The sequence below is a fragment of the Pimephales promelas genome, chromosome 4 (assembly GCF_988280905.1).
Source record: "Pimephales promelas chromosome 4, fPimPro1.hap1.1, whole genome shotgun sequence".
Lineage (NCBI taxonomy): Eukaryota > Metazoa > Chordata > Actinopteri > Cypriniformes > Leuciscidae > Pimephales > Pimephales promelas.
Window position 1 is genome coordinate 11503700 of NC_142772.1, and position 13268 is coordinate 11516967.

Consider the following 13268-nt stretch of genomic DNA (forward strand, 5'->3'; position numbering starts at 1 on the left):
AACACATCGCTTACAAGCTCATGAACACATGTTTTCGATTAGGAGAGAAGGGCTAGTAAAGGATTTGATTTTTAAGTAACACATTATTTGGTATATCGAGCCGTCCAACCACAGCCACATTTGCTGTAATTATGGAGCATGTGGCATGTGGGTTAAATTAGACTGTTGTTCTACATATGCTCGACTCTTTAACCATTGTTATTTATTGTCACCATGTCTATCAAAAAGATTTTCACTATGGAAAGATTCCACAGGAAAGCTACATCCTTCATAACGTTATTTCTGTGTTTGCTAAGGCAGACATCACAGTTACTATTGCTCACACGCTGGGGTACTGAAACTCTTATGTGGCAGCATTGGATTCCATTAGTAAACTACATTGAAAAAATAAAGGCCTTGTGAAAATTTGGTGCTGCTAAAAACTTTCTCAAAACTGTGTTAGTATTTCTTATTTATGTATGAATAAGAATCCATGTTCTGTATTTATGAGGTGGCTGAATTTGTGGTACTTACTGCATATTGCCCAGTTTTTAGGTTAGTCATTCCCCAAAGTCTGAAGTCTGTGTATCTGGCATTATTCCGATCTGTGCTTACAAGGCCAGTCACCCCTGTGATGAACAAACACAAGCCCAGGGATCAAATAAACATTTTTATCTGCGTGTTGCAGAGTAAAAAGATCACATATTGTTTTTTCTTTGTAAGCCAAAAGTGATTTTTAAGACACATAGAAAAAAAATACATTATTGAGAGAGGAAGCGCTGTCATAGCTAAGGTTATGTATTAGAACTGAGCAAATTAAACAGTTAAAAGTTCTGAAAACAAGATCAATTAAGTTGAGAGGCAGAATGAGAGACTAGAATAAACCTTGAATTGTGTGTTTTGGACCCCATACTGTACATGACCTTCAGAAGAAGAAAAAAATATTGTTTTCTGAATTTGTTCCCTCTGTTTAGTTGCATCATGGCAAGGTTGTACTAATAAATTCCATCATTTTAGTTACATAATTTGCAGAGTTCTCTCTAAATTAATCTTGTTTTTCTGTATGTTTAAATAATTTTACTGGAAATAAAACAAAAATACTGATTAAGAAAAATACTTTTTGCAGTGCATTCAATATTCTGCCTGGTTCCTATCCGTGTTTGAAACAGTGTGTGTAGTTTCCTTCAGGGAGAGGGCTCAGCAGATGGGTTGTGTATTAGAAATAGATTTTCCATTCACAAGCTAGTTGGGATATGCCTTAAATCAAGGACTCTGACTTCTACACTCCCTGCAAGAGAGGATGAGAGTTTACCAACATCGACCTCAGAGGAGCTCTTACAAGCCCTCTGCTCACTTTAAAAAGAATCCGAGCAAAGTTGCCAAAACACTCCAGCTTGACACTGCCGCTAAAAAACAGATACTTGTCATCACATCCTCAAACTGTGAAGGGCCTAAATGTTGTAATCTGTGACCATCCTGTTGAAATGAATGTCAAAACACCATAGGATCATATTGAGAAAGCTTTTATCAAACATGTATCTTTACATTTGTAAACCAAGACCACTCAACACACCCCAGATCCTGCGGTTTCGCATTCTCGCAGTTATGTTGATTCCATCATTCTGAGACACGCCGTCTGCTAACGCTTCACTGAGGGCTTTTGCATATAGAACAAAACCATCATGGAAACAGCCGGCAATAAAATCCATCTGAGGAAAAGCAAAACAGAGCTTTAATTCAGGGAAACATCAAGAAATCTAAAACTACATGTCATTCTGTACAAACATAAGATCTGCCAGTTGTTCTCAGGGAAGGAGAAATGAGGAGAGTAAAAACTAACAGGCTGTCCATTGATGAAAATGTAATTGAATTAATTATTAATTTATAGACCTAATTTCATTGGCTCATATCAGCTTTTTATAAAAAGAAAGCATCTAAAACATAGAAAGATGATGTGCCCAATGCATGTTTCAATTGACAATTGAATTGCCTTTGGCTTGCTCAGTTGGGCATATTCAAAATTAAATGACCCATCATACTGAACCATTGATCAGCTCTACCAAACTTGGATGTCTTTTTTCCAGTAATAAACAGACACTGTTAAGTTGTTTTGATTGATACTGTGAAGCAGATTTGATACAATCTGTATTGTGAAAAGCGCTATATAAATATATTTGACTTGACTTGACTTGACACAATTTTCCCTGCATTAGGGGTCAACTGAGTCCCATGGTAAATGGAATAATTTACCTTTTCCAATAGTTTTGAGTGTTGCATTAAAGTAAAAAAAAAAAACATTTTGGAGCCACTCTAAACATCTTTACAATAGGGGATTATCACGCTGATACGTAGGACTTCCGGATTCAGTGATCTTTGTGCACTGCCACTTCCATTGAATCACCGATTTCGCTGGCGAACTGATGACGGACTGCACTGAGTTTATTTATACGGCATCCCTGGTAAATTAGTCTGATTCACTAAAGTGCCGGCTGCAAACAAACGTGCTACCTTGTTTTATTTTAAAGTTTTAATCCAGTTCTTCCTTATACTCAATTCAGTCGGGAATCCATGAAAACTTACGTAGGGTTGGCGTTGTTGGTTAGATTTACAAAGTGGAACAGAGCAGTGACATATATTGTCTTCGTCTCAGCCATTGTTGAACTGCGTCGGAAGTGGACATGCACAAAGTTGACAAATCCCGCCCACGAAACCCGGAAGCGAGATAATCCCTTATGATAGACTGGATGGTAATTAGTATAATTATTGTAAGCAGAAATTTGATTAATAATTTTCTCATAATTGCAATCCATTTTAGTATGTACCAGTACTTAAAGTACCAGTACTTTAAATAATTAATTTCCTGAATGTTTTTATTTGGCAGCTACATGTGGATCTAGGGTTTCGGGGAGTTGTTTCCTACTTTTGTCAAAGGGTACAGCCGATTCAGGAAAATGGGACTGACATGAGGAAGTCAAACTTATGATTCAAGCGCTTTTAAGTGTCATATCTGATCTTGTGGTTAAAGGAAACACAGTTTAGCTCCTGAAAGCCTATAGAGCTGAACAGAATGTTCAATATTTTCAAGACAGTGATAGTAAGCCAAAAAAAAAAAAACTATGTAGTCTGTACAAATGTTCTGATTAAATCTGATGTGACAGATGGCTCTGCATATGTGCCAATACCTGATCTTGTTTATGAGCAACTCACCATTGAGGGTTCCAATTTTATATTAAAGTCCTGCATTGCTCTCTTGTGGAGTTCTTTGCGAAAAGTGGTATACTCAGGGCTGTCTGGCTCCCGGTACGTTACAATGAACACAGACTAGAGAGATGGGGGGGGGAAACAGTCAAAGAGCTAAGAGTCATAAAAAGAACATAATAAGAACATAATGTGATCTGACCTGTAGGCAAATATTCAATTCCTGACACTATAAGTCACTGAAGATTTTGCCAAATGTTTTTACTGATGCCAGACACGTGATAAAAACTCAAACCAACAGAAGTCAACACAATTTACAAAAAGGGAAGGTTCACCCAAATATGTAATTTCTGTCATCATTTACTCACCTTCAAGTCAAACCCAATTGACTGACTTTCTTTTCTTGACTTGTATTGTATTTAAGGCATTCAATAGCTTAGTCTGAAGAACAGACTCAAATTTCAAATTATTCACTGACAATCTTCACTTCCAGCTCTTTGAGTCGGTGAACCAGACTGGCCAATCAGACTGGTTTTGTGAACCTAATCAACTGATTCAAAAAAATGAATTACACTTTTAACAACTTATATTCCAGTCTGTTTTATTCCAGTCTGTTTGTTTAGTTTTCAAGGACTTTAAGTTTGTATTCTCTAGTCACGTGTGTTCCTTTGTTTGATTTCCCCACCACTCATCTGTTACTATGGACACTAACTCTATCATCACAGCTGTTCGTCTTTGGTTAATTACTATGTGTATTTAATGCTGCATACCGCAAGAAATTCACCTTTGGCTAAGCCACGCCCTAGAATGTAGATTGACCAATCACAGCCCAGCCAAGAACCAGCTCCCACAGCGGTCCGACAGTTTTTCACTGCGCTCCATTGACTTTCAACACAGGCGTCTCATATTTTTGGTCTCAGCAGGTTATTACCGTCGAAATTTTATCCAAAATATGGTTAAACGTGTGCCTCGGGCATTTGCAACACAGATACAAGCACATCTTTTTTTACTTCCAACCTTACTGTGAGTGTGAAGTTATACTAGTTAGACCGTTTTATAATGTTCTAGGTTATGATTTCGGTTCTCATACCGGTTGTTGATACGCTAGCACACGCTGCTAATAAATACAACGTTTTACTCGTATAGTCCGTTTGCTTTGTAATAACGATTATAGAAGTGAATAGAGACCTACCGAGCTTTGCATGAACAGTATTGCTCCCTGATATTGTTAGTCCCAGCCTCCGTCTCGATTAGTAGGAAATGCGGTGGTTCATTTTTTGACTGTGACCGGCAACGTTAACGTTATGCTTTTGCCTCTATTTTGGATGCCTTGTTGTTGATTGCGTTTCACCTGTATGTCTTGAATAAAGCCTTTGAACGCATATTGCAGCCCCTTTTGCCTCCTTCTATTGGACACTTTATGTGCTGCTTTATAAAAGTTTGATAACATTTCAGCAGGAAGAGCTGTTACAGCATTTATATTAACGTTATATTGTCCTAAAGTCTATTCTCACCGTGTACCGCCTGCAGAAACACTGCATACGTAGGGGCTGCCATTGATGTTTTGTATGGTTTTGCGGGCTATGTGACGTCAAAGCTTGTAACTGGGAGTACATCGATCTAGTGGGAAGTCACAGGTTTGACTGCTGTTCCAGTGCTCTTTCTCGGGTATAAGGTTGGAAAAACACGGGTTACAGGTTACCTGGAATGCGGCATAAGTTTCTCTTGTTCACTCAGTGTCCAGTTATGTTCCATTTAGTGTATGTTGCCCTGCCTGCCTGCCTGCCTGCCTGTCTGTCTGTCTGTCTGTCTGTCTGGCTGGCTGGCTGGCTGGCTGCCTGGCTACTATTTGCTATTCTCATTAAACTTCTTATTGGAACTGCAATTCTTTATCTCCGTCTGTTTGCATGAAACAACCCGTGACAACCCAGTATTACACAATGCCAATTATTAAATACTACTACACATTTGCTGGTGGTGGCAATGTTGTAAATAAGTCCTACTGTACCTGTTGTGACATTCTCTAAATACCATTTTTACGCTTTTTGGCTAAAGGTTGCAGGCTTGCCTTCCAGTGGCTTCGATTTTCCCGCTTATTCTCTGTTTTCTAGGTTAGAGTTTATGTCCTTGTTTGTTGCCATGGTTACTGATTGCTTTGTGAACCCATTTTTGTCCTGTATATTCAAGCCCTCAGTTTAGTTCTACTCACATTCCGTCGTCTTTTATTTAGTGAAGCTTTTACAGTGATTCTTTCCTTCTGAATTACCTTAGCCTTAGTGTTTGTAAATAAACTAAATCCTCTACTACTCCACTTGCCTTGCCTACACTGTGACAAAAGTGAGTCATTCCGTATGATAAAGTCCACACATTGGTGGCAAGATCAAATAATAGAATAGTTGATAGTTAATAGAATGTATTTAAGTATGTACTTACATTAAATAAATATAATTTTTAGGCGGCACCTATGGGGGGCCAAACAGGAAATAATTAAATGTAATCCCGAATGTATAGTTAAAACTCTGAATATATAAATGTAAATCCCAAATATATAGTTATAACTCTGAATATATAAATATAATCCTGAATATATAGTTACAACGATGAATATATAAATGTAAATCCCGAATATATAAATGTAAATCCTGAATATATAAATGTAAATCCCGAATATATATAGTTATAACTCTGAATATATAAATGTAATTCTGAATATATAAATGTAAATCCCGAATATGTAAATGTAAATCCCGAATATAAATATAAATCCCAAATATATAAATGTAAATCCCGAATATATAAATGTAAATCCCGAATATATAGTTATAACTCTGAATATATAAATGTAATTCTGAATATATAGTTATAACTCTGAATTTATAAATGTAATTCTGAATATATAAATGTAATCCCGAATATATAAATGTAAACCCCAATATATAAATGTAATCCCAAGTTCTAACACTGAATATATAAATGTAATCCCGAATATATAAATGTAAATCCCTAATATACAAATGTAATCCCGAATATATAGTTATAACTCTGAATATATAAATGTAAATCCGGAATATATAGTTATAACTCTGAATATATAAATGTAATTTGGATTATATAAATGTAATTCCTGAATATATAGTTAAAACTCTGAATATATAAATGTAATTTGGATTATATAAATGTAATTCCTGAATATATAGTTATAACTCAGCATGTGAGCTCCGCTCAATATTCCGCTCTATGCCAATGCGCTCCACTCAATCGCTCACGGCTCAAACGCTCAAATCCAGCTCCTACATGAAATCTCAGTGTAACGTAGGCTACTGTACTAGAGCCTTTGTTGATTAATTTTAAGCCATGCATTGTTGGGGGCTTTTACCATTTTGCATAGGTGGCCTCAGCACAATGTTTGTGTGAAAATATTTGGGATTTATATTTAAATATTCAGAGTTATAACTATATATTCAGGATTTACATTTATATATTCAGAGTTATTACTATATATTCAGGATTACATTTATATATTCAGAGTTTTAACTATATATTCGGGATTTACATTTATATAATCAGAATTACATTTATATATTCAGAGTTATAATTATATATTCGGGATTTACATTTATATATTCAGAATTACATTTATATATTCAGAGTTATAACTATATATCCAGGATTACATTTATATATTCAGAGTTTTGACTATATATTCAGGATTTACATTTATATATTCAGATTTACATTTATATATTCAGAGTTTTGACTATATATTCAGGATTTACATTTAAATATTCAGATTTACATTTATATATTCAGAGTTATAACTATATATTCGGGATTTACATTTATATATTCAGAGCTGTAACTATATATTCAGGATTGCATTTAATTATTTCCTGTTTGGCCCCCCATAGGCACGATGTATCGCGTTTATGTTGTATTGAAGAACACTTGCTGGTATTGAGGTATTGAGGTTGAATATGGGTAAAGGTTAGGAACAAATTTAGTTATATGTTAAAGGGTTTTTTAAGGTGTAAGGAAAGGGTCAACAGTGTAATTAATTATAGATTACAGAAATGAATTACAGCTGTAATTCCATGCAGTTATTTTTTTTTTTTAAATTTAAGTACAATGTAAAAAATGTATATACACAGTAAGTGCATGGTATCAAATGATTAATTTAAATGTTAGTAGCCTTTATAGTAGTTAAAGACATTCATATAAAGAGGGACTGGATATTGTGTAATGCACATTAAACTGCCAAAAAGGAACAGCTCCAATTAAAGCTTCTCTAAAGTACCCTCTAAATTGTTACTAGGCTGTTTGACTCAATTATCTGTCAAATAATATATATTTTAAAGACTGAATTTAAAAAGCATAACAAGAAATGGTACATTTAATGGCACAAATGGATTTTGATGGAAAGTTTGAAGATCGTTTATGAAAAAATCGTTCAGTCTATAGTTTTTTTTTAACTATAAAATAAATCATATGTGCTGATGTTTATATTTACACTTAACAACACATGCAGATATGCTCCGTTGATTATGATACGTATGTGGAATTTAAAGAATAAGTTATTAACTATAATGTTATATCTTTTGTTGTCAATAAGATAAACTAGGGGCAATAAGGGGTGGGGGCCCCCAATGACATGTGCCTCATTGGACCACCCTACCTTCTGTCCTTATTAGAAAAAGTAACTCCAATTTATTGCAATCTTTTTATATAAAATGCGTTTATGCTTTTTTTCAATGTTGAATTAACCAGCCTTAAGAGAAATTACTCATTTAAGTAAAAGGAAACCTAATGCATTATTCACAATCAAAGTAACCAGGCAGGCTTTCCAACTAACTGAATATCAGTAAAATTAATAAAAACTGTCTAAATGACTTCAAATTTAATTCTGGATGCAAGAAGCACATTAACATGGAAAAAAATAACTCACTGAGATCATACAAAACCTTGAATAACAATGTAAGGCTGAAAGTGTTAAGTACTGTAGTTTCTTGACCACTCTCAAAAGCAAACGCAAATAAGTGCCACTGGTGATGCTAAAGCAAAGCTGGTTACTATGGGTATTATTAATGATACCTGAAATAGCTTGATGGGGTCATTCCACTGTATTGTTGAACCCTGCCAGGGCATTGGAACATCACCACTTAAACTCTCTGCAAACACATCAAGGTAGAAGATGGCATAGTCCTCTGGATTCTTCACCTCATCCTCAAACAGATTCATTATTTGGAAGAACGTCTGTAGAGGCCCAGAGATATACACAACTATGGTAGAAAAAAAGAAGACCAAAAAACACTTTAGAAACTAAATTTACATTTCCTAATACAAATATGACTGGAGTTCTTAAGGCTGCATTTACATTTGGCATTAACTTGCGATCAACGTGATACAAACAAGAGAAACGAATAATCAGCTAATCAGGACACGGCACATTTATATTTGTTGTTCACATAAAATGGCCTGTGTATCTGATCGGATATCTCTTTCCCCGGAAAATGTTTAAATTAGGTAGGCAGGCCTTTTTCACGGAGTGTAAAACAAATTTCGCTTTAGCCTCTATCAATGGCAGTGGTCATGTAGCATGGGCGTTTTGTGATTTATTCATTTACAGTCAGTCTCAAATAGGTTACTTCATCTCCCAATTTAAGTTTACAACATTAGTCTTATATGATGAAACAAAGAAAAAAATTATGCCGGCGCTTTCTATGATTGAAAGGAAAGCGCACAAGCATTTAGGCTATGTGTAACATGCAGAAAACATCAGAATCTGACCACATTTTAATTAATAAAATAGAACATAATAAACAACACATCAGAGAGCTTTAATTAGAACTAAACAATGGTAGGCTTTTGGTTTTGCACAACACTTGTTTATTGATAAGCTACGAGTAAAAACGAGACAAAATAAACAATATCTGAATTGCTTTCATTTACATATTTTTCTTTCTGATACAAACTCCAGTTTTAGGTCAAATTAATTAAAGTTGTTTAAATGAAGTAATATTTCCAAAGTTGATTAATCAAAAATAACTGGGCTGATCATGTTAAACGAGTCATTTCATCCGGGGTTTAAGTGTTAAGATTGTAGCGCGCAATGCATTTATTATAGACATAAACTTACCATTAACCAACTGACAGGTTTTTACTGTTGCATTGTTAGTCTTTAACAGTTAAAATAAAAATGTTTTACAATGTACAGATTTTGCTGCTGGATGCACACATGAAAATGATTTGGTGTTTCTCCTGGCTCTTAAGAAGATGCATAAAAAATAATGCATGGCACCATATTAATGCACAAGTGAACTCTTTTGCATACACTATGTGTGTGTGTATGTTTTGGCTGCTACACTATGGTCGTTATTTCCATTAGCAATGTCATTCAGTATTTCTTCTGCCAGCTCAGGAGCCAGACTCACAGTTAGCAGACATTTCCTTAAGTGTTAGACCAAAGCCGGCCCCTGTCTGCCTCTCAGCCCCCAAATTCTAAGCTCTTCCACCATAGCGTAGACAAACGCATGCCAAGTAGTCCTGCTGTCTCCTGGATGCGCTCCAAGACAAATGTACAAAAAAGCAAGGAAAATGTTCAACTGTGTTATAGAATTTATAAGGATTTGCCTGAGCCTGGCTGATACAAAACCAATGATTAATGTTTGAGAACATTTTGTTTCAAAATAGTCTACGATAAGATTCTGAAATGTGTTTGCGGTTTTGCGACTTTTTGCACTTTTGCACTAGGTTGTTTTTGTTAGTCATGCCAAAGATATTAGTTTGTATTGGGAAATGTACAAAATATGCTCTGTTGTGCTTTCTTTCCTCAAAATTGTCACAACTGTTCTTTGAAAATGACTCAAATTTGTTGAAGAAAAATAAAGGATGTAATTGATCCACTCTATCATCTCAGAAAGGAAAAATGAAATAAATAGGGAATGTAGGGAAAATGAAATAAAAATGAATAGAGAAAAATGAAATGCTTGAGGGAGAAGGGACAAGGGCCTCGCATTGATCAGTACTTCTTACTTCTTGATCAGTACTTCTTCTCCACTGGCTTTTACTATGGCAATGGAAGTAATCATTAGGGCATCAAGATGGGTAGAAGGTGGAGAGCGCTTGGCTTCTGGGATGCAACTATCACCAATCAGAGCATACATGAATGACATGACAACCATGACTACAACAGTAGCCTGTACTAATCGGTTATTGGGGAAGTTAACAGATAATATTGAATGGGCACGAATGCAATTTAAGCCCTCTAAATCAAGGAGTATCTCGATAGTTAAAGGAAAGGTAGTAGATAAAACATTCTTCATTAATGGTGAGGCAATACCAACAGTTTCTGAGAAGCCAGTGAAGAGTCTTGGGAGATGGTAGGATGGGAATCTAAGGGACACAGTTCGAGTGGGAGAAGTTAGACAGCAAGCAGTGGAAGGGTTGAAGAGTATAAACAGCATTGCTCTACCAGTCAAGCTAAAACTCTGGTGCTTTCAATTTGGTCTGCTGCCGAGGTTGCTGTGGCCACTGACTGTGTACGAGATTTCTTTGACAACAGTGGATAAGCTGGACGCGTTAATAAGTTATACATCAGGAAATTGTTGGGAGTTCCACGCTGCCTCAGCAGAGTGGGACTTTATAGTAAAGGAATATTGCAGCTGCCAGTCTCTGCTTTAACCGAGGAGTTTAAGTGTGCCAGGGTCAGACTGGAAATGACCTTAGTTGAGTCACGTGACAAATGTGTAAGGGAGGCAGCCCCTGTGTTAAAAATTGGTATCTGTAGTAGAGGCGAAGGCTGCCCTTCATATTGGGGATATTGTGGGACAGGTACAGCATGGAAGAGGGGGTTTTGGGCTTAGTGTAGCTCCTCCTAAATGGCACAAGGCAGGCCCAGCTCAAAGGGGGAAGCTGGTAGTCAACAAGGTGTGAAAGCAGGAGGAGAGGATGAGGTGTATAAAGGCCATTACCCAGGCCAAGCAGGGAGAGTGGATGAGATGGGAGAGTGTGGAACAACGCAAGTTGGGCTGGCAAGACCTTTGGTAAATGGAAGAGAGTAGGATCAGTTTCCTTATAAGGTCAACATATGATGTCCTCCCATCATCGCAGAACCTAAACCTCAGGGTAGGAGAGGATCCCTCTTGTCCTTTGTGTTCATCACCTGCCACATTAAGGCACATTCTGACAGGATGTAAGGTTGCTCCTAGCCAGGGTTGGTTTACTTGGCGCCATGACCAAGTACTGCGATGTTTGGCTTTAGCATTGGAGGGCAAGCGTAGTATGACCAATAAGTTGCCGCCTGCAAAATATTACACGCAGAAGACAATATTCCTCCGCCCAGGTGAGCAACCACCAAGAAAAGGTGTTAACACCAATTCTCGCCCAGGACAACTAGAAACTGCTAGGGACTGGAAGATGCTGGCTGATCTTGATCAACGGCTTATTTTCCATCTGAGATTGCTACCACTAACTTACGACCAGATATTGTTTTGTGGTCTGGATCAGCACGCATTGTTCAGCTGATAGAGCTAACAGTGCCATGGGAGGATGCCGTAGATGAAGCATATGAGAGGAAGAAATTGCGGTATGCTTATCTGGCCACTGAGGCAGAGCAGCGAGGATGGAGAGTCCAAGTTTTTCCAGTGGAAGTGGGTTGTTGAGGTTTTGTGGCACACTCTACAACCCGGTTCCTCAGAGACGTCGGATTCAGTGGCCAAGAGTTGCGTCGCACGGTAAAGAACTTATCTGAAGCAGCAGAAAGAAGCAGTAACTGGCTGTGGTTGACACGGAAAGATTTTAGCTGGCTATGTACAGGCCGCCACGCTACGGTTTCGTAGAATTCTTGAAGAGTCTGTTTGTATAGGTTGCACTGAAATTACAGTCATTACGTTCCTGTGTATATTGTTTGAATGACGGTGGTTGGCCAGATATTGTGGTTTGCAGTAAGTGGTATGCCATACGGAACCGTTTGACACTGAAACTGCTTTATAGCGCACCAGTGGGGCTCGACAGCCATTATCAAACGGGTTGGCGCGTATGGTTGGGTTGCGCGTGATTGTGGTTAGGTCTCTGTAGGGGTCAGTAAGCTGGGCTGAGTTGAGTGGGGGACGGAGGGGGGTGACTCTGGGACGCCAGGGTCACCACACTGTAGTTGCAGCCGCCGTGTGTGCTGACGCGGCAAGTACACTGCAGCCGTTAACGCCGGACAGAAGGGGAGTCACACCACCATATGGAAAGAAGCGTAAATGGATGGAGAAGCATAGTTTACTGTAAAGCTACGTCTTAGCTTACCTTGGCGAAAGCCAAGTATAAATCAGCATGAAGTTTTAACATCTACTCTCGTGTAATGGTAATCAGACATGTCTGAATTTGGTATGCTGTGAGTAATTTTTTTGTTGTTTGAGGACTGAAACACTCTGGACCATTATTGGTGTAATTGGTTTGTTTTCGGAGTGTTTGTACTACCCCACATCTGCAATAGATTGTTCAAGCGTTTGAGCAAGCGAATGCTCAGTCTTTCATATTCACAAACATATAAACACAACTTGGTCTTCTATTAACTCTTTCCCCGCCAAACACGGAATTTTCCGTGTTTAATGAAAAAACGCATCTGCGCCAAACACGGAATTTTCCGGGTATCCGTGTTTTAGGTGGTATATGGTAAGGAAGACCTGCGCGCATGTCCTGAATGATTGCGCAACTCTTTGTTTAGTGAAACAGATTGCAATCGTCTCAAACAGTGGAGTAGTGAGAATGTATCAGACAGACAATGCAGAGGTATATGGCTGAAGTACTGGAGGTTAATGGACTCGGAGTCCGATCACTCTTTATTTGATAATTCTGAATCTGATCGGGACGAAGTAGTCAGTGAGAGAGATGCACATGTTCATGCTAGCCATGGACGTGCCGCAGATAGATCGTATAATATTATGACACTATAATATGTATGTGTGTGTGCAGGCATTTATGTGTGGCTGTCTAAATATGAAGGTGTAATTGTCAAATTATTTCTCTCTTTGTGCACATTTACCACATTGTAATATGTATTTGTGTGTGTGTGTGTGTGTGTGTGTGTGTGTCTAGGCCTGTTTATT

The 13268-nt window shown here is 37.5% G+C and overlaps 1 protein-coding gene and 1 pseudogene across 1 annotated transcript in view; one reads left to right on the top strand and one right to left on the bottom strand.

The window, feature by feature from the left end:
- Nucleotides 1–13268, bottom strand: part of npr2 (natriuretic peptide receptor 2) — a 100908-nt gene that overhangs the window by 69722 nt on the left and 17918 nt on the right. Inside the window, exons 2-5 of the mRNA XM_039661811.2 lie at nt 8266–8453; nt 3187–3300; nt 1553–1688; nt 514–608 (exon numbers count right to left, since the gene is read on the bottom strand). Of these exons, the coding sequence (XP_039517745.2) occupies nt 514–608; nt 1553–1688; nt 3187–3300; nt 8266–8453 (533 nt within the window). The remainder of the gene's footprint in view (nt 1–513; nt 609–1552; nt 1689–3186; nt 3301–8265; nt 8454–13268) is intronic.
- LOC148981636 (uncharacterized) lies at nt 10394–11106 on the top strand (annotated as a pseudogene).